This window comes from Nerophis lumbriciformis, linkage group LG32, assembly GCF_033978685.3.
Source record: "Nerophis lumbriciformis linkage group LG32, RoL_Nlum_v2.1, whole genome shotgun sequence".
In the NCBI taxonomy this organism is placed as follows: domain Eukaryota; kingdom Metazoa; phylum Chordata; class Actinopteri; order Syngnathiformes; family Syngnathidae; genus Nerophis; species Nerophis lumbriciformis.
Genome location: NC_084579.2, coordinates 19,423,586 through 19,451,120, shown reverse-complemented (window position 1 = coordinate 19,451,120; position 27,535 = coordinate 19,423,586). Strand labels below are relative to the sequence as shown.

The 27,535-nt window shown below is 39.5% G+C and overlaps 1 protein-coding gene across 4 annotated transcripts in view; it reads left to right on the top strand.

The window, feature by feature from the left end:
* agxt2 (alanine--glyoxylate aminotransferase 2) overlaps nt 1–27,535 on the top strand; it is a 73,245-nt gene that overhangs the window by 4,173 nt on the left and 41,537 nt on the right. For 3 of the 4 annotated variants that reach the window (XM_061927000.2, XM_061926999.2, XM_061926997.1), the window contains exons 2-5: nt 10,304–10,392; nt 15,608–15,798; nt 15,883–16,006; nt 18,405–18,499. In XM_061927000.2, coding sequence (XP_061782984.1) covers nt 10,304–10,392; nt 15,608–15,798; nt 15,883–16,006; nt 18,405–18,499 — 499 coding nt within the window. Of the gene's footprint in view, nt 1–4,153; nt 4,283–10,303; nt 10,393–15,607; nt 15,799–15,882; nt 16,007–18,404; nt 18,500–27,535 lie in introns of those variants that run through there. The other variant, XM_061926998.1, reaches the window with a different exon arrangement.

Below are 27,535 nucleotides of genomic sequence, written 5' to 3'. Positions count from 1 at the left end.
GTTGATGTCTCGAGAAGGGTGGAAATACAAGAACACACACACACACACACACACACACACACACACACACACACACACACACACACACACACACACACACACACATATACTGGTTATCATTTGAAATGGGGACCACGTTTTTGATCATCACTTGTGGGGACCACCCTTTCTACAGGTTGTAGATCAGTGGTTCTTAACCTTATTGGAGGTACCGAACCCCACCAGTTTCAAATGTGCATTCACTGAACCCTTCTTTAGTGAAAAATATTATTATATATATATTTTTTAAATTCAAGACAAAGTTATGTTTTTTTACTGGTGCACAAAATGAACCGTGCATGAACATCACCTTGTTCCAAGAACAAAACCAACACAGAGCATAAACTCACAACAAATTACTGTCGGGTTCAAACACCGAACTATCTATTACACAAGACAAGAAGAAAGGAATCAAGCAAAGACAAAGTTTAATTTTACTCATGAGGAGAGACGTATTGGGCTGTACACTCAGTTACAGTTTCACCCTACGCTCTAAGGTACAGTCCCACGTGCTCCTCTATTTATTCGGGAGGTCCCTAGTTAACATCACTGAGGCTGCTTCTGAAGGGAGGGGTAATGCAAGCAGCCCCAGTAGACACAATACGTGATTATTCAGAGTGGAAATGTGCTGAAACTTGTGATTTCGCCCTGTCTCTGTTTTGTCTGCGTTGAGGTACTCGATGTCCGTCCTTGGCTGTCAGCAGGAAGGGTCTGGAAACAAACTGCTGACACGAGACAACTCGCAAAGCAAGATTTCAAGTTGTGCCTTTGCACAGATAGAAAAATACAACTTCAGCGCAATTGATAATAACTATAGCAACGGACTTTAAGCATAAGAGTTGTGTGATAACTTCTACATAATTATTCTAACACTTACACACCTGCAAATCAGATGGAAAATTAAAGGGAACATTGTTTGGGGGTATCCATAACACGGCGATAGGGAGAAGTTTTTATTTACACGATGAGTCGGGTGTGTCTTGACCTTCGCCGAACCCTTGAGATGGACTCACCGAACCCCGAAGGTTCGATTGAACCCAGGTTAAGAACCACTGTTGTAGAGGCATAAAAAAAAATTTGGTAAAATAGCCACTGCCCAGTTAGCTCATACACGTCTTTAAATCTCTGGATTGATGAAGTAATGTGCTGATCATTCTTACTGGGAACCCTGGCGAAAAAAGAGTTAATATGGTTCATGGGGACCAAATTTAAATAATTTTGCATAATTCACACAAACTTGTACGTGACTACTGAGGACCATTAAAAAAAAAAAAAAAAAAGTTCAAATTAAATATGACATACGGTATTAAAGTAGGGCTTCACGGTGGCAGAGGGGTTAGTGCATCTGCCTCACAATACGAAGGTCCTGAGTAGTCTTGGGTTCAATCCCGGGCTCGGGATCTTTCTGTGTGGAGTTTGCATGTTCTCCCCGTGACTGCGTGGGTTCCCTCCGGGTACTCCGGCTTCCTCCCACTTCCAAAGACATGCACCTGGGGATAAGTTGATTGGCAACACTAAATTGGCCCTAGTGTGTGGATGTGAGTGTGAATGTTGTCTGTCTATCTGTGTTGGCCCTGCGATGAGGTGGCGACTTGTCCAGGGTGTACCCCGCCTTCCGCCCGATTGTAGCTGAGATAGGCTCCAGCGCCCCCCGCGACCCCAAAGGGAATAAGCGGTAGAAAATGGATGGATGGATGGATGGTATTAAAGTAAAACATGTAGAAATGCATGTAGTACTTACTACTTTACTACATGTACTGCATGTAGTAAAACATGCAGTAAACGTGTTCATCTTCAGAATGGATCTGACTATCATTTAAAAAGGTTTCCCTTTAGGGAACCGTTTTTTTTGTCCCCATGCCGTCAGAGGTCCCCTAAAGGTGACTGTGTAAACAGAGCGATGTCCCCATTAAGGGAAGCATTGCCAGAACACACACACACACACACACACACACACACACACACACACACACACACACACACACACACACACACACACACATATATATACATTACAGTTTTCTTTATTTGCATCACTATTTACATTGTAGATTGTCACTGAAGGCATCAAAACTATGAATGAACACATGTGGAGTTGTGTACTTAAAAAAAGGGGGAAATAACTGAAAACATGTTTTATATTCTAGTTTCGTCAAAATAGCCACCCTTTGCTCTGATTAGAGCAAAATGCTCTTGGCATTCTCTCGATGAGCTTCAAGAGGACACTAATTTATAAAACCGAAACTGGTGTGTCCACTCAGTGAACCTAGAAAGATAAACAAATGAGGAAATGAGTGCTAAGAACAAAACAGTGCACTAAACTAAGGAGAATAATAACAAACACAAAACAAGACTTGTACTTGACCTGGGTGACAGGTCTTTTATTAATTAGGGACCGATGTCCCTTTGGGACAGAGGACCCTATTGAATTTCTAGCGTTTTATTATTTTTAGGGACCGATGTCCCTTTGGGACAGAGGACCCTATTGAATTTCTAGATTTTTATTATTATTATTATTTATTATTATAATGCTCTTTGAGCTGTAATTTGACCCCCTTAACATGCTTCAAAACTCACCAAATTGGACACACACATCAGGACTGGCGAAAATTGCAATCGAATCAAAAAACCAAACCCCAAAACTCAAAATTGCGCTCTAATACCTTAAAATAAGTATATTCTCACTAATAACAAGTGCACTTTTCTTGGTAGAAAAAAAAAAAGACCTTTTTCAATATGTTAAAAAATATTCTTAAATTAAGTAAATGCTCGTGCCATTATCTTGACATAATGATATGCGCTCGGCATCATGATTATTTTTTTCATGCTTGAAGTAAGACATTATTACTTTTAAAAAAGTAGTTTTATACTTGTGAGTGTTAATGACACAGCTTTGCAACAGTTGATATTCTAGTTTCAAGCATGTTTTACTCAATATAGGTCATCAAATCTCAGCAACAAGCTGTGATATCTTACTGAAATCATTTAGGACGAAAACCCTTAAAACAAGTAAAACACTCTAACATAAAATATGCTTAGTGAAAAGAATGATCTTATCAGACAGAAAATAAGCAAATATCACCCTTATTTGAGATATTTAATCTTATATTTCGGTTTTTGCAGTGTAATCGAGTAATCTACCGATTAGTTTGTCCGATTAATGGAGTACCGTATTTTTCGGAGTATAAGTCGCTCCGGAGTATAAGTCGCACTTGCCGAAAATGCATAATAAAGAAGGAAAAAAACATATATAAGTCACACTAGAGTATAAGTCGCATTTTTTGGGGAAATTTATTTGATATAACCCAACACCAAGAATAGACATTTGAAAGGCAATTTAAAATAAATAAAGAATAGTGAACAACAGGCTGAATAAGTGTACGTTATATGAGGCATAAATAACCAACTGAGAACGTGCCTGGTATGTTAACGTAACATATTATGGTAAGAGTCATTCAAATAACTATAACATATAGAACATGCTATACGTTTACCAAACAATCTGTCACTCCTAATCGCTAAATCCCATGAAATCTTATACGTCTAGTCTCTTACGTGAATGAGCTAAATAATATTATTTGATATTTTACGGTAATGTGTTAATAATTTCACACATAAGTCGCTCCTGAGTATTATAAGTCGCACCCTTGGCCAAACTATGAAAAAAACTGCGACTTATAATCCGAAAAATACGGTAATCAAATGAAACACACCATATGACCTCAATGTGAATTTTAGGGAAGAAAGTTGAAATAAACAATTATTTTACTATATGATCAAGCTTATTGCTGGTGAAAGTTAAGTAGGAGAAAATTTGGTTGGTTATAAACTATTTAATGTCTCTGCGCGGCCCGGTAGCAAATGCGTCACGGTCCGGTGGTTGGTGACCACCGCTGTACAGTTTATTACTATCAATGTGTGCTGCAGATATAAGGAGCTTTACTGTTACCTGCTTGTATCTGACCTTGGAAATATTGTTGTGTCCTGTATATGTCAGGCTTGTCCCTGACAGTTTGGTTATGTTTTAGTTTTTCCTCTGTGTTTGTCTTTATTTCCTGTCAGCGCTTTTATTTTGGTTGTTTCCTGCTTGTCTCCCTAAGTGCTGTGTTCCCTCAGCTGCACCTGGCCACACCTGATGTCAATCAGCTAGATGCTATTTTTACCAGCCAGCCTGTGCTGGAGTACTGTCGATGTCATTAATACCTGTGGTTGGAGCTACTACTTGTCATTCTCGTTGTTTGCGGTAAGCTGTTCCTGTTTGATAGTTTCTAATAACTATTTACAGTTTGCTGTCTCCTAGCTCTTTTGTTTCGTGTTTTCCTGCTAGCTAGATCTTGTTAGCCATTAGCTGTTTCCAGTTTTTCTGTTTGCTGGTTCCTGTTTTCAGTTTGGCTATTCCTAGTTCCTGGTTTGTGTTTTTCTTTATTGTGGACATTAAATCATGTTTTCCCGCACAAAGCCTGCCTTCTCTGCACCGTATACTGTATGTGTGTTTGTATTTTACAGTGGTAGTTCCAGGTGGTGGACTTTGACAAAAGCAGTAGCTAAAATTAGCATGTGCTTTGCAATCTTTACATACATTTATGCATAGAAAGGAAATGTGTAAAGGGTTATTGTTTATAATGCATTTCCACAAGCCAAAATTGTTCTTTAATAAAAAATCAGGTGGGGATACTTGGACTAGATTTGGGGTGTCAAACTCCTACTTGCCGACGCTCCCGATTTTCCCGGGAGATTCACGAATTTCAGTGCCCCTCCCGAAAATCTGCCGGGGCAACCATTCTCCCGAAATTCTCCCGATTTCCACCCGGACAACAATTTTGGGGGCGTGCCTTAAAGGCACTGCTTTTAGCGTCCTCTACAACCTGTCGTCACGTCCACTTTTCCTCCATTCAAACAGAGTGCCGGCCCAGTCACATAATATATGCAGCTTTTACACACACAAATCAAATCAAATCAAATCAACTTTATTTATAGAGCACATTTAAAATTTACCACAGGGGTAGCCAAAGTGCTGTACAATGAGCAGGTTAAAAGATAAAACGAGTACCGAGCAAACACAACACAATACAAACAGAACACGATAAAAAATAAATAAATAAAATAGAATTAATAAAAACATAAAAACATAAAAACAGGATCACAGCAGGTGTATTATGGGGCGCCATTGCAGGATGGATATCACTCAGTGTTAAAAGCCATGGAATAAAAGTATGTTTTTAAGAGAGATTTAAAAACAGGAAGAGAGGAGGCTTGTCTAACACTCAGGGGTAGGTCGTTCCAGAGCTTGGGAGCAGCAACGGCAAAAGCTCTGTCACCTCTAAGCTTCAGCCTTGTGTCAGGGACCGTCAACAGCAGCTGATCGGCTGATCTTAAGGATCGGGTGGGGCAGTAAGGCTGAAGGAGGTCGGAGAGATAGGTTGGCGCGAGGTTGTTTAGACATTTAAAAACAAATAAAAGGAGTTTAAAATGTATTCGGTAACGCACAGGGAGCCAGTGAAGGGACGCTAAAATAGGGGTGATGTGCTCACGTCTGCGGGTCTGTGTTAGCAGACGAGCAGCAGAGTTCTGCACGAGCTGCAGGCGGGCGAGGGAGGCCTGGCTAATGCCAACATACAGGGCATTGCAGTAGTCAAGACGAGTCGAGATAAAAGCGTGGATTAATTTCTCAAGATCATGTCTTGATAGAAGCGGTTTCACTTTCGCTATTTGGCGTAATTGATAAAAGCTTTTTTGAACGACGCTGCTGATTTGTTTTTCGAATTTAAAATCTGAGTCAAACTTTACCCCCAGGTTTGTGACAGAGTCGCTGAGATACGGGGTCAGAGTGCCGAGGTCAACGTTGGGGGAGGGAGAGCGACTTGGACCGAACAACATAACTTCTGTTTTATCTTCATTTAGGCTCAGGAAGTTAGCTGAAAGCCAGACTTTGATGTCGTGCAGGCAGTCAATAAGACGTTGAACCGTGTTATTTTGTGCCATGGGAAAATAAATCTGGCAATCATCGGCATAAAAATGAAATGCAATACTGTACTTCCTAAAAATAGAACCAAGGGGGAGAAGGTAAAGTGCAAATAAAATTGGGGCAAGGATTGAGCCCTGGGGGACCCCATGTGGTAAAGGAGCTGTGGACGACATAAAACTGTCTACTTTTACACAAAAACTCCTGTCGGTTAGGTACGACCGGAACCAGTTGAGGGCGGCGCCCTTAATGCCCACACAGTTCTCAAGACGAGTGATTAAGGTGGCGTGGTCGACGGTGTCGAACGCAGCAGACAGATCTAAAAGCACCAGGACAACATATTTACCAGAATCAGTGGACAGGAGGACATCGTTAAAAACTTTTAGAAGCGCTGACTCTGTGCTGTGGAGGGCTTTAAAACCGGACTGGAACAGCTCAGTGATACCATTATCCTCTAAGAAGGGCAACAACTGACTGTAGACAACCTTCTCTAATATTTTGGAAATGTATGGAAGATTAGAGATAGGTCTGAAGTTAGAGAGGAGAGAGGGGTCGAGGCTGGGTTTTTTAAGTAGAGGTCGTACCACTGCATGTTTAAACTCTACTGGAACTATTCCAGAAGAGAGGCTACTATTGATAATGTTAAGGACACTTGGTCCAATAGTAGCAAGTACCTCCTTAAACAGGCGAGGTGGGAGGGCATCTGCAGGAGAACCAGAGGGCTTCATATGACTAACTGTGTCACTTAAAAAAGAAAAGGACACCGGCTCAAACTGATGGAAAACAGAAGAGAAATGCAGGGGAACAGAAGGGTCATATGAAGGCTGAGATAGACTGGCTCTAGTTGACACAATTTTGTCAGTGAAAAAATGGAGACAATTTTCACAGAATTCAAAAGAAGCATCAAAACCAGCAGATTTGGGAGCATCAATGACAGTGTTAATAGTTTTAAACAGAACTCTGGGGTTGTTACAGTTAGAAGATATAATCTGAGATAGATATATATTCATTTCTGCTTTTACAGTCATCTGAAAGGAAAACAGGCTTTCTTTAAAAATGGCAAAGGACACATGCAGCCTGTCTTTTTTCCATTTTCTCTCTGCTCTTCTACATACGCGCCTGGCAGCCCGAGTGACGTCATTCAACCAGGGCTGAGGCGTGGTTTTAGCGCGGCGGCATTTGAAAGGCGCGATCGTGTCCAGTGTTTGTAAACAGATAGAGTTGAACCCAGAAACCAACTCTTCAGTATTCAGACACACAGATGCTGCAGAATTATCATCACAAAGAGTCGAAAAAATAGAGGAGAACCGAGCAGGAGACGAAGAATTAAACATGCGAGAGCGTTGGGGCGGTGCGCACAATTTAACTGGACACTGCGTGGCAATATCAAACAGGATCGGCATGTGATCAGAGAACACAGCGTCGCAAATGTCCAAATTAAAAACACACAAACCATACGAGAGCACTAAATCGAGTGTATGCCCGCGTTCATGTGTAGAACCACACACAGACTGTACAAAGTTAAAAGAGTCGATTATATTCAGGAAGCTCCTGGAAAGCGGCTCGTCTGGACAGCAGGTGTGAATATTAAAATCACCCACAATAAGGACACGATCATATTTGGGCAGGATTTCAGCCAGAAATTCAGAAAAGTCAGTTATAAAGTCTTTGTGGTACTTGGGTGGTCGATAGATGACGGCACACAGGACGACATCAGAAAGACCCAGTTCAAACATGCACAGTTCGAAGCTTGAAAAGGAGGATTGTAGGCGGATCTGACGGCATTTAAAGTCATTTTTAAAAACGACTGCTAATCCTCCTCCTTTTCGACCGGACGGCCGTGGGGAATTAAAGTAGGAACACTCCGGAGGCAGAAGTTCATTAAGAGGGGCGGACTCACCGGCTCTCAGCCATGTCTCCGTCACACAGAGGAAGTCCAGTCCGCGGGAAGTGAAGAAATCCTTCAGGATAAAAGTTTTGTTTGTCAAAGATCTTGCGTTCACAAGACCGAACCTGGCGGGGGCCAGCACGTCCAAGGCCGCAATTAATCCGGGTGGGGCCCGACACACAGCCCGCAGGTGGCGGTGATCCACCCCGCGCCTCCGGGGGCGGGGACAGCAGGAGCGACGACGGCAAGCTTCTTCCTCCAAACCAACGATAGGAACCAGCCAGGAGCCGATCGGATCGAGCGAGCGTGGGTGCAGGAGGAGACCGGATACCGCACCATTCCTCCTTCGGGGAGCCACGGGAAGCCGGGCCAGGAGTGCCCTAACTATCACCAGCTGGCCGCCACGTTTACCGCGGCGCCGGAGACGCTTCCGCCGGGGGAGAGGAGCCAGGGGGCGGGAAAGGAAGGCAGGAATCCGGCCAGGTGAAAAAGCTGACTGGGACGTCGAAAAACCAACGTCGAAGTTGATCATATCAGTGGGAGAGGGGCAAAGATCCAACAGTGTTTGGCGGTCATACACAAGCAGTGAGCTGACAGAAACGAAAATAGACGCAAAAAACACAAAAACGAACAGAGCTGACAGCGAGAGACGGCAGGCCAAAGCACATACTGGCGCCATCTTGCATCGGGCACATAAGTGAATGCAATGAGTACTTGATCAATAGCCATACAGGTCACACTGAGGATGGCTGTATAACTTTAACGCTGTTACAAAAATGCGCCACACTGTGAAACACACCAAACAAGAATGACAAACACATTTCGGGAGAACATCCGCACCGTAACACAACAGAACAAATACCCAGAATCCCTTGCAGCACTAACTCTTCCGGGACGCTACAATATACACCCTTCTACCACCAAACCACGCCCCTCCTAACTCATTTTAGCTCAGGGGCCGCATGGAGGAAAATCTATTCCCACTCGGGCTGGGCAAGTAAAATCATGGCATGATAACTTAAAAATATGTCGACAACTTCAGGTTGTTTTCTTCGTTTTACTTTGGCCCAAATTAGATCTAGCACATTCTGAAAATGTGCATATCACCAATAATCCTCTTGACAAAACACTTCAAGTTAGTTGAAAATTCTGAGGAAAAAAATGGTGCAGTTCCAAAAACACCATGAAGAACACAGTGAACTTAGATTTAATCTCAGTGTATCTACAAAACAATTCAACTTTAAGTAACAACCCATCTAGGATTGAACAAAAGACTAAAAGCATAAAGTAAAGTTATTCTGTGTATTAAATACCTAATTTGTCATTTCCACATATTAATCCTGTACTAACTCAACAAACCATACAAACTGAGGTAGAAATTATGCAAGATGGTTGAGTTACTTAGACTTCCTTTTTATTGTCATTCAAATTTGAACTTTACAGCACAGATAAGAACAAAATGTTGTTACATAAACTCATGGTAATGCAGGATAAAAAAGCAATAAGGTGCATATATAAATAAATAATATATATATATATATATATATATATATATATGTATATAAAATAATTGGATTACTGTACAGATAAATATATTGCACTTTTTCACATGCGTCCACGTTTATGGATGTATGTTATATTGTCTTTTTTATTCCAGCGAGTTAATCCATTTTGGGGGGAGTTGAGGGGATAATTTATCTATGATGCGTTCAAGAGTCTTACGGCTTGAGGGAAGAAGCAGTTACAGAACCTGGAGGTTCTGCTTCGGAGGCTGCGGAACCTCTTTCTAGAGTCCAGCAGTGAAAACAGTCCTTGGTGGGGGTGGGAGGAGTCTTTGCAGATTTTCTGAGCCCTGGTCAGGCAGCGGCTTTTTGCGATCTCCTGGATAGGAGGAAGAGGAGTCCTGCCTTCTAGGAATCACTGTGTATTGATATACAAATTAAAGCTGTGCAATCAACAAACCAACAACAAACACTTAAAAGACTGACAGTATTTTAATAAATCATTCACTGTTCAATTTCTATAGATTTGCACAGAAGAGAATATTTTTCACATAAGTATATAATGTGCAGTGTCTCATGCAGCATTTTAAGTGGGGTCAGCAATTGTTTATTTTACCTCTGTTTGTTGTACGTTGGGTTGAGGGGGACGAGTCGCAGCCCCATAGTATAAACTATTTGCTTGCCTAACAGAATTTCTATTGCGACATCCAGTATACACATTTAGAACAGAAGTTTCTTTCATTTAAAAATGCAGCTCAATTTTACACTTAGTAAACTCATTTTGCGGGCCGCATGTTTAACAACAACATCCTAGTGTGAATAAAAACAGTCACATCTTAAAATTATGCTTCATACAAACTGGCTGTACAATAAAAACATGTCATTGACCTCTATGTAACAATTCCTTCACAGGAGCGTTGTGTCAGAAAACAGCCTTGAAAAACACAACTGGGGATGTCTTGGAGATGCCTCCATGCAGTTTCACGCCAGAAGAACACAAGGTGAACATTTTTTACCATTCAGATAAATATTGACACAATTTTGACATGTCTTTACTTAGAAGTGTGTGTTTTAGATAACAATGGCTGTGCTCAGTTATCTTCAGTGGGTAGGAGATCTACACTGCATCCGCAAAGTATTCACTTTTTCCACATTTTGTTATGTTTCAGCCTTCCAAAATGGAATAGAAAAAAATTTTCCCTCAAAATTATTCAGTCAATACCTCATATTGACAATGTGAACAGTTTTTTTTGTTTTTGTTTTAATGGCACATTTATTCTAAAAAACAATGTACATTAGTAATCACAGCCCTTGCCCAATACTTTGTTGATGCACCTTTTGTGAATTTCTCTTTGGAGATGAATAAATTAGGAAAAAAATCGGGGAAAAAACAGAGGCTATTTCATCCCTACAAGCCTTTTTGATATGGCTTTTATAAAATCCCCTGAAGAGCAGGGAAATCTGCGAAACAGGCTTGTAGGGATTAAATAACCTCCGTTTTTTTCCATCTCCAAAGAGAAATTCACAAAAGGTGCATCAACAAAGTATTGAGCAAAGGCTGGGAATACGTATGTACATTGTTTTTTTAGATTGACTACATTTGCAATTTAAAAAATTAAAATAAAAAATAAAAACTGTTTACATTGTCAATATAGGGTATTGACTGAATACATTTGAGGAAAAAATAATTTATTCCATTCCTGCTCTTCAGGTGATTTTTTTATGTTTTTTATAAAATCCCCTGAAGAGCAGGGAAACCTGTGAAACAGGCTCGTAGGGATGAAATAACCTCTGTTTTTTTCCTGATTTTTTTTTTCCTAATTTCTTCATCTCCAAAGAGAAATTCAAAAAAGGTGCATCAACAAAGTATTGAGCAAAAGGCTGGGAATACGTATGTACATTGTTTTTTTGATTTAATACATTTGCCATTAAAAAAACAAAACAAAAAAAAAACTGTTCACATTGTCAATATAGGGTATTGACTGAATACATTTGTGAGTTTTTATGGCTTTTATAAAATCCCCTGAATAGCAGGGAAACCTGCAAAACAGGCTTGTAAGGATGAAATAACCTGTTTTTTTCCTGATTTTTTCCCCCAATGTATTCAGCTCCAAAGAGAAATTCACAAAAGGTGCATCAACAAAGTATTGAGCAAAGGCTGGGAATACGTATGTACATTGTTTTTTAGATTGACTACATTTGCCATTAAAAAAACAAAAAAAAACTGTTCACATTGTCAATATAGGGTATTGACTGAATACATTTGAGGAAAAAAAATAATTTATTCCATTCCTGCTCTTCAAGTGATTTTATATGGCAGGGAAACCTGCGAAAAAGGCTTGTAGGGATGAAATAGCCTCTGTTTTTTCCCTGATCTAACGTATATTCTGCTCTACCCCGGTATTGAGCACTGTATAACGGATAAACCACAGAAACCTTGACTATCTATCTATCTATCTATCTATCTATCAATCAATCAGCAATATTTATGACCAACAGTAAATTACAGTAGCATGGTAGGCCCAAGTAGTCATTAAAAACAAGGCAGAGGTTTTATTTAACATTATTTAACATTTAATATTTTTGGCCACTGTAACATTACACACACTTTAAACAGTGTCACTGTGTTTGAATATTTAAGTGGTTCTTTGGTGTACCACAGCTTGAGAATCCCTGCTGCAAACAATACACTTATTTTATAAGCACCTTTCTTCCGGAGTGTTGGCCATTGAGAATAATGGTTGAGTTTGTGGAGTCTCCTCAAACAAAACATTGCCAGTAATGGAAGACAATATATATGAAAATGTACAGTGTTTGCCGAATCGGTGAACTGAACAAGTTGGAAACAACTTTCATATAATCGTATAAGCCCTTTAAAGTCACAATCAACTTACAGCAGGGGGCTAAGCAGTCGATCACGATTGACCCGTCGATCTTGGGACCCTACTGGTCGATCGAGAAAATATTAGAAATATATATATATTAATATGACATCAGTGACACCCCCACCCGCAGAATTAGCAACAGACCCGCTATAGGCAAGCGTTTTAACACCACGAGTCCATACACATCATCGCTCGCTTGTGACGGCGAGCTAACAAGCCAAGTCTGTAAACATTGCTCCAATGTACGGATTTTGTGTTGATTTATTGTGCATACAAAAATAAATATTGACTTATGCAAAGGCAGTAATATATGATTAAAACAAGGCGGCAGCTAAAGGACTTCCCCTTTCATCCCCTCTTTTATCACACAGGATAAACCCGCCGGGTGAACGGCTGGTTTTACTACTTCCGGTGCTGACGTAAGACAACCATCTGACTCGCGTCCCACATGTGACCAGAACAAATATACCACTGTACTATAGTGGCCAGAAACTGTTAGCTTCTACAACAGGGGTGCTCAAAGTACGGCACAGGCCAGTGACTCATTTGTTATTGGCCCTAGGCCCATTACACAAAAACACCAGCAAAAATTGGGAAAACAGCAAGAAACACAATGAGATAAAGCCAAAATGTTGACATCAGCCAATAAAGACACAAAGCTTTGTCTTTAAGAAACATAAACAAACAAAAAAACAACAAAATTATATATATATATATAAAAAAAATGTTTAATTGAAAAAAAAAAAAATATATATATATATATATATATATTTTTTTTTTACATATATATATGTATACGCGTATATATATGTATGTGTATATATATATATATATATATATATATATATATATATATATACATTTACATATATATTTACATCAGTGACGTGAGGTTGATGGCTGGTGAGGCACTGACTTCATCACAGTCATATTTACAAACATATGAACCCTAAAGAGTATCTTATTCACCATTTGATTGGCAGCAGTTAACGGGTTATGTTTAAAAGCTCATACCAGCATTCTTCCCTGCTTGGCACTCAGCATCAAGGGTTGGAATTGGGGAATAAATCACCAAAAATGATTCCCGCGCGCAGCGCTGCTGCTGCCCACTGCTCCCCTCACCTCCCAGGGGGTGATCAAGGGATGGGTCAAATGCAGAGGACACATTTCATTACACCTAGTGTGTGTGTGTGACAATCATTGGTACTTTAACTTAACTTTAACTTTACACATACAAACTGTAGCACACAAAAAAGCACATTTAATAAAAAAAGAACGTTATTATGGTCTTACCTTTACTTATAAATGAAGTCCATTCGCCGCTGTTGTGCTGGATTAATGCACCCCTGACGGGAGTGTTATATCAACTAAAGCCCTCACTTAAACTTTCCACGTGCAAGATTGAATCTCTTTAAATAAGTGTAACCGAGGGTTTATAAATGTCGCCTATACTGTATGAAACTACAAAATAACAAACACGGAGGCTCCAGTTTACACGAGGACCACTTTATTTACTTTCTTTCAAAAACCTGCGCTCCACTCCAACGTGTCATCACTTCCGCTCTTAGCGCCTTCAAAATAAGAGCTCAAGGCATATACTGTATAACAGCGCATAACAGGAACTTAACATCACAAAGAGGAAAGCCCATAAAAATAGGTTACAAAAGTTATTTAATAAGAAGCCAAAAAGTGCAAAAACAATAATGTTTGTGTTGGAAGAGTTGTGAATTAGGTCCTGCAGTCATTCACAACTCCTCCAACACGAACATTATTGTTTTTGCACTTTTTGGCTTCTTATGAAATAACTTTTTTAAATAGATTCAATCTTGCACGTGGAAAGTTTAAGTGTGGGCTTTAGTTGATATAACACTCCCGTCAGGGATTTCATTCTACGGCGGCGGTGCAGGAGGCGGGATTACTGGAGCCTCAGCCAGTGCGTCTTTTGCAGCCGTTTTATGATCGCTCAGCACAAGAAATACTTTACACACATACAGTTGTTGACAAAATACACTGTACATTATATACCTCAGCTAACTAAACTATGGAAATGTATAATATAATTCATATAGCAATACGGTCTCACTGCACAGCAGGCCAGCAGTTAGCCGAGTCCGCAATCCATGTTGAGGCACAACTGAGTGACGTGCCTCAACTGGCTGCTGTTCACCGCTTCGTCTCTTCTCAGTATTTGAACGGCAAATGTGAAAATTCAGCGATTTTGAATAAAAATTATCTAAAACTGGTGAAGTTAAATGTAAAATAACTTTATAGTATAATCACTAGATACATATAACAATTTAATAAAAAAAAAAAAATTTTTACATTTTTTTTTCTTTCCATGATGGCAGGTATGTATGTATGTTTGTATGTATATGCTTTTTTCCCAATGACATTTTTTTTTTTTTATATATATAATTTTTGTTGCTTGTGTGTGTGTGTGTGTGTGTGTGTGTGTGTGTGTGTGTGTGTGTGTGTGTGTGTGTGTGTGTGTGTGTGTGTGTGTGTGTGTGTGTGTGTGTGTGTGTGTGTGTGTGTGTGTGTGTGTGTGTGTGTGTGTGTGTGTGTGTGTGTGTGTGTGTGTGTGTGTGTGTGTGTGTGTGTGTGTGTGTGTGTGTGTGTGTGTGTGTGTAAATATACATATATACAAAATAAAATACCAAAAAAAAATTATATATATATAAGAACAAAAAGCAACAAAAATTATATATATTCACACGTATGTATGTGTGTATATATAATGGGTTTTTTTCAATTAAAAAATATTTTTATATATATAATTTTTGTTTGTGTATATGCATGTATGCACGTATGCATGTATGTATATATATATATATATATATATATATATATATATATATATATATATATATATATGCATAAACACAGTTGACGCAGGTGTAGCTCTTGCTTTGGTTTTTGGCTGAGACCAGGGATCTTGAGCTCGTAAAGGTTGGTGACCACTGACTTCGAGCATTGTGTTTTGTCAACAGTAAAATTGAAAACGAACATTTTGCCTAAAGAAGTAATAATGTCTGTCAATGATGAATAGATTCTCACAAGTCTTTCGTGTTCGTCTCAGTCTATAACAACCGACAGCAAAGTAAAACGACAAAGAATCCGCATAATTCTTAGTTTAATCGTTAACTTAGCCACACAATTGCAAATTGCTTGCATCAAATCTAAGGCAAATAATACGAATGTTGTATTAGTTTTTAAAACAGGCGCTTGCATTGAAACAAAGCGAACAGGGACGGTGTGGTCTCATTGGATGGGTATGGTGGTTAAATAGTGTATGGAACAATGTATTTTTCCGCTCTATATTTCCTGTTAGGGGATGTCTAAAGAGTCAATGATGGAGATCTGCAGAAAGTACTGCCAACCCATGACCATGAAGGTCACCTCCTACAAGAAGCCAGTGTTCGTCCATCAGGGTCACATGCAGTGGCTGTGGGACGTAGACGGGAGGCGATATCTGGACTTGTTCGCCGGGGTGGCCACTGTAAGCGTGGGCCACTGCCACCCGTAAGGTCCTCGTTCTTTGCTACGAACCAAAAAGAGCCACATGGAGGTTTTTATTTTTCACCCTGATTCTTTTGTGGGTTGCAGAAAAGTAACAGCCGCCGCAGAGAAGCAGCTGAGGAAACTGTGGCATACCACCAACATCTACGTTTATCCTTCAATTCACGAATACTGTGAAAAACTGGCGTCACACTTACCGGATCCTCTCAAGGTACAAGAGAAATCACAAATATTATCGACTAGAAAGGCCAACTCATGATGCGATGAGCGATACTGTTTCACTCAGGTCCTGCAGGGAGGACATAACACATAACAAATCAGAACAGTAAAGCAGTGTTTTTCAACCTTTTTTGAGCCAAGGCACATTTTTTGCGTTGAAAAAATGCGGAGGTACACCACCAGCAGAAATCATTAAAAAACGAAACTCAGTTGACAGTAAAAAGTCGTTGTCGCAATTGTTGGATATGACTTCAAACCATAACCAAGCATGCCTTAATATAGCTCTTGTCTCAAAGTAGGTGTACTTTCACCACCTGTCACATCACCCCCTGACTTATTTTGAGTTTTTTGCTGTTTTCCTGTGTGTAGTGTTTTAGTTCTTGTCTTGCGCTCCTATTTTGGTGACTTTTTCCTCCTTTTTTGGTATTTTCCTGTAACAGTTTCATGTCTTCCTTTGTTTTAGCAATCAAGAATATTTCAGTTGTTTTCATCCTTCTTTGTGGGGACATTGTTGATTGTCATGTCATGTTCGGGTGTACATTGTGGACGCCGTCTTTGCTCCACAGTAAGTCGTTGCTGTCGTCCAGCATTCTGTTTTTGTTTACTTTGTAGCCAGTTCAGTTTTAATTTCGTTCTGCATAGCCTTCCCTAAGCTTCAACGCCTTTTCTTAGGGGTACTCACCTTTTGTTTATTTTTGGTTTAAGCATTAGAGACCTTTTTACCTGCACGCTGCCTCCCGCTGTTTCCGACATCTACAAAGCAATTAGCTACCGGCTGCCACCTACTGATATGGAAGAGTATTACACGGTTACTCTGCCGAGCTCTAGACAGCACCGACACTCAACGACACATAATTTGCAGACTAATTACTGGTTTGCAAAAAATATTTTTAACCCAAATAGGTGAAATTAGATAATCTCCCACGACACACCAGACTGTATCTCACGGCACACTCGTGGTTGAAAAACACTGGCATAAAGAGCATGGACAACTCGGTTTCACATTTATTTCTCAACATGGCGCCCTGTGGTCACGTGAGGGACTTTTGACCAATCAGAGACAATATGGCCAATCTCTTAAATCAGGGGTGTCAAATATACGGCCCGAGGGCCGGATCAGGCCCGCGAACAGGTTTTATCCGGCCCGCAGGATGAGTTTGCCAAGTATAGAAATTAACCTGAAATTTTTTTAATGAAAGAAACCGCTGTTCTGAATGTGTCCACTGGATGTTGCAATAGCAATTCTTTGTATATGATGCTGTCATGATCTGTGGTCTGGATCATGTTTTTGTTATTTTCTGTTAGTTTTAAGAATCCATTAGTTCCTGTTTTTGTGCACCCTTGTTTATTTTAGTTTCCATGGCGACTTATGATTTTCACCTGCCTCTTGCGTTCGGGACACACCTGTTTCTAATCAGGAGACCATTATTTAAGCCTGTCTTTGCCAGTTAGTTGTCCTGGCGTCATTGCTTGTTTTCATACGTTACCATAGTTCATGCTGCTCGTTTCTTACCACATTTAGTTTTGTTCTTGATATGCCATAGTTCATGCTAAGTGTTAACGTCTATATTTTCTGCATTAAGTTTTTTGTTCTTTAGCCTCTCGTGCGTACGGCACACTTTCCTTTTGTATTTGTCTTTTGTGATGTGTAGGATTTTGAATAATTAAACATGTTCCTACCTTCAAGTCCTGTCCGGAATAGTCCGTTTGCTTCCTGGGAGAACAACCCTCTCAGTAAGTTGCGAAAACCACCTCGTCTTGACAGATGCTACATATGTCAGTCGAGGAAAATGATCAAACTACATGAATAACATACTGTAATTTGATTTTGATTACATTTTTTTATCGTGATAGATTGAAAATTAACACGAATGAGTTGACTGATGAACATTATCACATAATTTATTCAGAAAATACAAATAACGACAAAGATAGAATACAATTAAACGCAACATGTAAGTGTAAAAAAACAACAACATTATGATTTGTACATTTTCAGAATGTGTTCTATTTTTAAACAAACTGAAGTCGTCTTTATTTTTAAGTTATCGTGCCGTGATTTTACCAGTTCGGCCCACTTGGGAGTAGATATTTCTCCATGTGGCCCCCCATTTGAAATGAGTTTGACACCCGTGTCTTAAATGATTAGCCAAAAGCCCCTCACGTGACTACAGGGCGCCATGTTGAGTACCAACTCTGAAACCGATTTGTCCAGACTCTCTACAAATGTAAACTGACATTTTAAGAAATATATAATATACTCAGGTCCTTGTCTTGTCCAAAGTGCATAAATCTGTTATTAATGTTTTTACACTATCATGCTGGTTACCAATAACTAACACAAACTTCTCTCCTTGTGTTTGTCGTTTGTGTGTTTTTCACCTGGACAGGTGGTCTACCTGACAAATAGTGGCTCAGAGGCCAATGACCTGGCAATGTTGATGGCCAGATTGCACACTGGAAACTTTGACATCATCACTCTCAGGTATCAGTTTCAATGTATTCATTCTTATAACACAGGGACGGCACACATTTATAAACATTTCAGTATATGTAGAGAGCTCATTTTTAACTGTAGTCCCTAGGCAAGGTACACAATGGCACCAATTAATAGCAATACAATTAAACAACATAATCATAGCAATAAGAATAATACATATTATATAGATTAAAAAGTTAGCACAGCGCATGCTCACATACATACAGTGTTGTGTTGTCCCGATACCAATATTTTGGTACCGGTAGCAAAATATGGTACTTTTCAGAGGCGTTATAGTACCAAAAATTATTCATTAGTATGGCGGTACTATACTAAGACCGGTATACTGAACAACCCTACTACATTGCATCCGGAAAGTATTCAGTGCTTCACTTTTTCCACATTTTATGTTGCAGCTTTTTTCCAAAATGGAATAAATTCATTTTTGTCCTCAGAATTCTACACAAAAACACCATAATGACAATGTGAAAATGTTTTGTTTTTTTTTTAAATATTTTTGCTAATTTAATAAAAAAGATTAAAAATCACATGTTCATAAGCAACGTTCCCTCTAAGGTGCGCGCCTGCGTAATTGCGCACTGCTCACGCGTCCTCTGCGCACAGAAAATTAATGCCGTTCAGAAAATCAAAAATCCCATCTGAACTTTAAACAAAACAAACACATTACAATTTATTCTGTATGATTTTGCAATGCAACTCTGTGAGAGACAGGTGACAACAAGAGTGGCCCCAATGAATAAAACAATCTTTGTCAACACAGTTCAATTATCGTCTGTCGAGACACTGTACGGACAGGAATTCCATCAATCACTTTATTGAGTAAAACTGTTTGTAACCACACCAAAAACATGAGTAAAAAAAACTTGTATCTATAAAAACTGGTAATTTTCTGCCATACAAACCAGGCTTAAACCAACGTTGTCATCCGTCGTTTCAACAGAAGCCGCTTGCTCTGTCTCACCTGCACCAACACACGCGCACTCATGGCACTTAGCCTGTGTTGCGTTTATGGCCACACAAAAAGTCGGACAACCCCAACGCCACACAATGTGTAAATACCAGGTTGTAACACTCCTCAATCAGATGTGTGCTTATTTTACTGCCATTTATTAAGAATGTTAATCTAAGGATATTATTCATGAAATATTGTCACTAGATTTCATAAATGCTAATAAAAAGATGTATTTTACAGACAGAAAGTTACAGGAACTAAATGTGATCTCTGAAAGGGGTAACATTTCTTTTAAAGGCAGGACCCGCAGCCAGACATACAATACTAGCACATAGGTCATGAAAGACATGTTTTTTTGATATTGTCATTGTAAGAGTGCAAAATCACTTATATCAGAAAATTATTTTAATAAAATATTTAAATTGTTATGTCAGGTTTGGGACAGGTGTGACGCTGGTGTGGCCACAGTGTGCACATCTGATGTTGCTCACATGTGCTCCACTGAATGCTCAGGGAGTTTGTGCGTTTGCTCACAAACATAAAAAAATAGAGGGAACATTGTTCATAAGTTTTCACAGCCTTTGCTCAATACTTTGTTGATGCACCTTTGGCAGTATTTACAGCCTCGAGTCATTTTGAATACAAAGCCACCTATCTTTGGGCAATGTCGCCCATTCCTCTTTGCAGCACCACTCAGGTTGGATGGGAAGTGTTGGTTTTCATCCGGGATGTCTCTGTACATTGCTGCATTCATGTGTTCAGTCATCACTTAAATAGAACCTGTCTGACAAAAGAAAGTCGGCCAAAAGGTTTCAAAGAAATTCGAGAAGAGATGAGAAATAAAGCAATTGACATTTGTCAGTCTGGAAAGGGTTAAAAAAGCCATTTCCAAAGCTTTAAGACTCCAGCAGACTGCGGTGAAGAGCCATTATCTACAAATGCAGAAAACATGGAACAGTGGTAAACCTTCCGAGAAGTGGCCGGCCTACAAAAATTACCCCAAGAACACAGCGACGCATGTCTAAAAAAAACTGCAGACCTCTCTTGCCTCAGTTAAGTCAGTGTTAATAGAATGGAATAAGGAAGAGACTATAATGTTGTCCCGATACCATTATTTTGGTACCGGTACCAAAATGATTTCGATACTTTTCGGTACTTTTATAAATAAAGGGGACCACAAAAAATTGCATTATTGGCTTTATTTTAACAAAAAATCTTAGGGTACATTAAACATATGTTTATTATTGCAAGTTTGTTCTTAAATAAAGTAGTGAACATACTAGACAACTTGTCTTTTATTAGTAAGTAAACAAACAAATGCTCCTAATTTAGTCTGCTGACGTATGCAGTAACATATTGTGTCATTTTCCATTCTATTATTTTGTCAACATTATTAAGGACAAATTATTAATCTACTTGTTCATTTACTGTTATCTACTTATTTTCTCTATTAGCATGTTATATCTACACTTCTGTTAAAATGTAATAATCACTTTTTCTTCTGTTGTTTGATACTTTACATTAGTTTTGGATGATACCACAAATTTGGGTATCGATCCGATACCAAGTCGTTACAGGATCATACATTGGTCATATTCAAAGTCTTCATGTGTCCAGGGACATATTTCCCGAGTTTATAAACATAATATGAATTTAAAAAAAACGAAAGATGTGATGCCAAAAAAATATTGATGTAATCATAGTAGTATGGACTAGATACGCTATTGTACTTGGTATCATTACAGTTTTTTGGGGGGTTTTTTTGTCATAAAAAAATACAATCATGTGTGCTTACGGACTGTATCCCTGCAGACTGTATTGATCTATATTGATATATAATGTAGGTGCACTAATTGTAAGTGTGTCTTGTGTTTTCTATGTTTTTTTATTAAAAAAAAATAATAATAATTTTATTTTATTTATTTTTCCGGTACCAATCGATCCACAGCCCGGTGGTTGGGGACCACTGTCTTAAAGCACCTCTTCCTGAGGGCGTTTCAGTGTTATAACTTCACATTTATTGTCAGTTTTTAAGCCAAAATGTGTCTGTTCTCCCTTTTCTGTCCACACACTGTGTCTGCTTGTAAGTACTCTGTGATTGTGCGCTGCCGAATATGCTCCTCTGCTCGTAAACCAGCAATGACATGACATACTTTTCAGAGGCGGTATAGTACCAAATATGATTCATTAGTATCGCGGTATACCGTACAACTCTAGAAGAGACTGGGCAAAAATGGCATCCTTTGCAAAGTTCACAAGTAAAAACCACTGCTGACCAAAAACACACCTGAATGGTTGACAAGACTTTTGGGAGAATTATATATGGCCTGTTGAGACAAAGTAGAATTTTTTGGAAGGTGTGTCTCGTTACATTTGGCGTTAATCTAACTCAGCATTTCAGAAAAAGAACATCATGCCAACAGTTAGTTTGTAAACACTTGTTTGAACAGCCTCTAAACTGTGTCATGTTAATACGTTGTTTCATTTCTTTGTCTGATTCATTCCATCATTTTAATTCCACATACTGATATACTGAAAGTCTTAAAGGGGAACTGCACTTTTTTTTTAATGTTGCCTGTCATTCACAATCATTATGAGAGACAAGAACAGAATGGATTGTTCCCAATTGCTGCATTGCCTGACACAAAGAACCAGCCTATTTTTACAAATTCCAATTCTTTTGTCTTCTTGTCTCTCATAATGAATGTGAATGGAAAAAAAAGTGCAGTTACCCTTTAAGTGTTGTACGTGAATGAAAATGTTTTAAATTAAAAATGTCTCTAAAGTTATTTCTCCTATTTTGTTGAGAATAATTGTTGTACAGTCTTGGGTTGCATGATATAGTTTGCTTTGTACATAATTTTAGCTGTTTGCAGATCCAATAAATTTCAATATTTTGGATTCAATAAATAAAGGGTTTGTATGTTCTCTATATCCATTATTATATATTATTCTAATTGATCCTTTTTGTAACATGGTAAATGAATGAAGTTTACTTTTGTAGTTATTTCCCCATATTTCTTAGCAATAACGTAGATATGGTAACACTAGCAAGCGGTTAAGAATGTTTAGTGATTTTTGATCCAATACATATTTTTGCTTTATTCATTATATGAATATTTCTTGAGACATTATGTTGTATATTTCTATATGCAGAGGTGGGTAGAGTAGCCAGAAATTGTACTCAAGTAAGAGTACTGTTACTTTAGAGATTTAATACTCAAGTAAAAGTAAGGAGCAGTCACCCAAATATTTACTTGAGTAAAAGTAAAAAGTATGTTGTGAAAAAAACTAATCAAGTACTGAGTAACTGATGAGTAACCTGTTCGTTTAATGATGACGGCAACAAATAATGCACAAAAACTTAAAAATAGCAATGAGCAAATTCAGAGCCAGGAATATCTCTTAAGAAACTAAAACAATAATATATATTAAATAATAATACATTAACATAAAAACAATTAAGGCAAATTGAGCCACAATAACTTAACAGCACCATAGGCTCAGTAAGCAGAGATTACAAAGGAAAATAACAAGTTAGCCTTTACGCAAACCATAAACTGATAGGTGTAGGTGTGGGCTGCACCTGGGAACACACTGAAGTGTGTGTGTCCGGATGACACAATGTCGAATATTTCCAAAAACAATTTGAAATGTGGACTCGTCAGACCACAGAACACTTTTCCACTTTGCATGAGTCCATCTTAGATGATCTCGGGCCCAGAGAAGCCGGCGGCGTTTCTGGATGTTGTTGATAAATAGCTTTCGCTTTGCATAGTAGAGCTTTAACTTGCACTTACAGATGTAGCTACAAACTGTATTTAGTGACAGTGGTTTTCTGAAGTGTTCCTGAGCTCATGTGGTGATATCCTTTAGAGATTGATGTTGGTTTTTGATACAGTGCCATCTGAGGGATCGAAGGTCACGGTCATTCAATGTTGGTTTCCAGCCATGCCGCTTACGTGGAGTGATTTCTCCAGATTCTCTGAACCTTTTGATGATCTTATGGACCGTAGATGTTGAAATCTCTAAATTTCTTGCAATTGCGCTTTGAGAAACGTTGTTCTTAAACTGTTTGTCTATTTGCTCACGCAGTTGTGGACAAAGGGGTGTACCTCGCCCCATCCTTTCTTGTGAAACACTGAGCATTTTTTGGGAAGCTGTTTTTATACCCAATCATGGCACCCACCTGTTCCCAATTAGCCTGCACATCTGTGGGATGTTCCAAATAAGTGTTTGATGAGCATTCCTCAACATTATCAGTATTTATTGCCACCTTTCCCAACTTCTTTGTCACGTGTTGCTGGCATCAAATTCTAAAGTTAATGATTATTTGCAAAAGAAAAAAAATGTTTATCAGTTTGAACATCAAATACGTTGTCTTTGTAGCATATTCAACTGAATATGGGTTGAAAATGATTTGCAAATCATTGTATTCAGTTTCACGGTGGCAGAGGGGTTAGTGCATCTGCCTCACAATACGAAGGTCCTGAGTAGTCATGGGTTCAATCCCGGGCTCGGGATCTTTCTGTGTAGAGTTTGCATGTTCTCCCCGTGACTGCGTGGGTTCCCTCCGGGTACTCCGGCTTCCTCCCACTTCCAAAGACATGCACCTGGGGATAAGTTGATTGGCAACACTAAATTGGCCCTAGTGTGTGAATGTGAGTGTGAATGTTGTCTGTCTATCTGTGTTGGCCCTGCGATGAGGTGGCGACTTGTCCAGGGTGTACCCCGCCTTCCGCCCGATTGTAGCTGAGATAGGCTCCAGCGCCCCCCGCGACCCCAAAGGGAATAAGCGGTAGAAAATGGATGGATGGATGGATGTATTCAGTTTATATTTACATCTAACACAATTTCCCAACTTTTATGGAACGGGGTTTGTATATAAAAATATATTGTTCTAACCACAATGTATGTCAACCTGCTCACCTTTGTTTACATTCAAAAGCTGTATGTGTATGCATGTGTGCTTTCTTTAGTTTTACATTTTAAATGAATTTGCAAAAAAAAAAATCGTTTAATTTTGTTATGGGGTATTGTGTGTAGAATTTTGAGGACAAAAATAAATCTATTCCATTTTGGAATAAGGCTGTAAGATAAAGTGAAGCGCTGTGAATACTTTCCGGATGCATTGTATCCTCTTACAATGTGTAGTGTAACATGTTTGGCTATTCCTCGTCCTGCAGGGATGATACTTGTAAAAAACGTACTTTATTTGCTGCCATGGAGGCGAGGATTGCTGACTTAGAAGCAGCTTTGCACTGTGGAGGGACCTTAGCCGCTAACAAGAATGATATAGTAAGTTGGACGCATTGTTCGCTTGTCGCTGTCAAATATGCGCGACACAGCGACAATGTGTCATCATCATGAATTATTGTAATCTAATCCACCTTCCCTTTATTTCGAAAATCCTCGAAAAAATTGTCGCACAGCAGCTAAATGAACACTTAGTGTCTAACAATCTCTGTGAACCTTTTCAATCCGGTTTCAGGGCAAATCACTCTACGGAGACAGCCCTCGCAAAAATGACTAATGATCTACTGCTAACGATGGATTCTGATGCGTCATCTATGTTGCTGCTTCTTGATCTTAGCGCTGCTTTCGATACCGTCGATCATAATATTTTATTAGAGCGTATCAAAACACGTATTGGTATGTCAGACTTAGCTTTGTCGTGGTTTAACTCTTATCTTACTGACAGGATGCAATGCGTCTCCCATAATAATGTGACCTCGGACTATGTTAAGGTAACGTGCGGAGTCCCTCAGGGTTCGGTTCTTGGCCCTGCACTCTTTAGTATTTACATGCTGCCGCTAGGCGACATCATACGCAAATACGGTGTTAGCTTTCATTGTTATGCTGATGACACCCAACTCTACATGCCCCTAAAGCTGACCAGCACGCCGGATTGTAGTCAGCTGGAGGCGTGTCTTAATGAAATTAAACAATGGATGTCCGCTAACTTCTTGCAACTCAACGCCAAGAAAACGGAAATGCTGATTATCGGTCCTGCTAAACACCGACATTTATTTAATAATACCACCTTAACATTTGACAACCAAACAATTACACAAGGCGAATCAGTAAAGAATCTGGGTATTATCTTCGACCCAACTCTCTCGTTTGAATCACACATTAAGAGTGTTACTAAAACGGCCTTCTTTCATCTCCGTAATATCGCTAAAATTCGTTCTATTTTATCCACTAGCGACGCTGAGATCATTATTCATGCGTTCGTTACATCTCGTCTCGACTACTGTAACGTATTATTTTCGGGTCTCCCTATGTCTAGCATTAAAAGATTACAATTGGTACAAAATGCGGCTGCTAGACTTTTGACAAGAACAAGAAAGTTTGATCATATTACGCCTATACTGGCTCACCTGCACTGGCTTCCTGTGCACTTAAGATGTGACTTTAAGGTTTTACTACTTACGTATAAAATACTACATGGTCTAGCTCCGTCCTATCTTGTCGATTGCATTGTACCATATGTCCCGGCAAGAAATCTGCGTTCAAAGAACTCCGGCTTATTAGTGATTCCCAGAGCCCAAAAAAAGTCTGCAGGCTATAGAGCGTTTTCTATTCGGGCTCCAGTACTATGGAATGCCCTCCCGGTAACAATTAGAGATGCTACCTCAGTAGAAGCATTTAAGTCCCATCTTAAAACTCATTTGTATACTCTAGCCTTTAAATAGCCCCCCTGTTAGACCAGTTGATCTGCCGTTTCTTTTCTTTTCTCCTCTGCTCCCCTTTTCCTTGAGGGGGGGGGGCACAGGTCCGGTGGCCATGGATGAAGTGCTGGCTGTCCAGAGTCGGGACCCGGGGTGGACCGCTCGCCTGTGCATCGGCTGGGAACATCTCTGCGCTGCTGACCCGTCTCCGCTCGGGATGGTTTCCTGCTGGCCCCACTATGGACTGGACTCTTACTATTATGTTGGATCCACTATGGACTGGACTCTCACAATATTATGTCAGACCCACTCGACATCCATTGCTTTCGGTCTCCCCTAGAGGGGGGGGGTTACCCACATATGCGGTCCTCTCCAAGGTTTCTCATAGTCATTCACATCGACGTCCCACTGGGGTGAGTTTTTCCTTGCCCGTATGTGGGCTTTGTACCGAGGATGTCGTTGTGGCTTGTGCAGCCCTTTGAGACACTTGTGATTTAGGGCTATATAAATAAAGATTGATTGATTGATTGATTGATTGATAAAATTAAAAACTCTATCGTCGGCTAAATTGATATCTTGTATCGCAGGGGTGTCAAACTTGTTTTTATTGAAGTTAAAGTTAAGTTAAAGTACCAATGATTGTCACACACACACTAGGTGTAGTGAATTTTGTCCTCTGCATTTGGCCCATCCCCTTGTTCACCCCCTGGGAGGTGAGGGGAGCAGTGGGCAGCAGCGGTAGCCGCGCCTGGGAATCATTTTTTGGTGATTTAACCCCCAATTCCAACCTTTGATGCTGAGTGCCAAGCAGGGAGGCCACATCGCAATTATGGCTGCCCTCTGAGGGCCACATTGAATGACATGAAAAGACCACTTTAAATGATGTACGGCCACTTAAATGACGTAGGGGACCACATTAATTGATGTGGAAGAGCATATTAAAATGAAGTGGCAGGTCACTTTAAACAATGTGGAGGGTCACATTAAATCATGTGACGGACCACATTCCACTTTGAATGATGTGGCAGATCACATTAAATAACGTGGCAGACCACAATGAATAATGTGATGGGCCATATTAAATGATGTGGCCGATCACATTGAATAACGTGACAGGCTACATTAAATAACGTCGCCGACCACTTTGAATGATGTGGCCGACCACATTGAAAAATGTGACGGGCCATATTAAATTATGTGGCCGAACACTTTAAATTATATGGCAGATCACATTGAATAACGTGACAGGCCACATTAAATGATGTGGCAGATCACTTTAAATGACGTGGGGGACCACATTAATTGACGTGGAAGAGCATATTAGGCCACTTAAACAATGTGACGGACCATATTCCACTTTGAATGATGTGGCAGATCACATTGAATAACGTGACA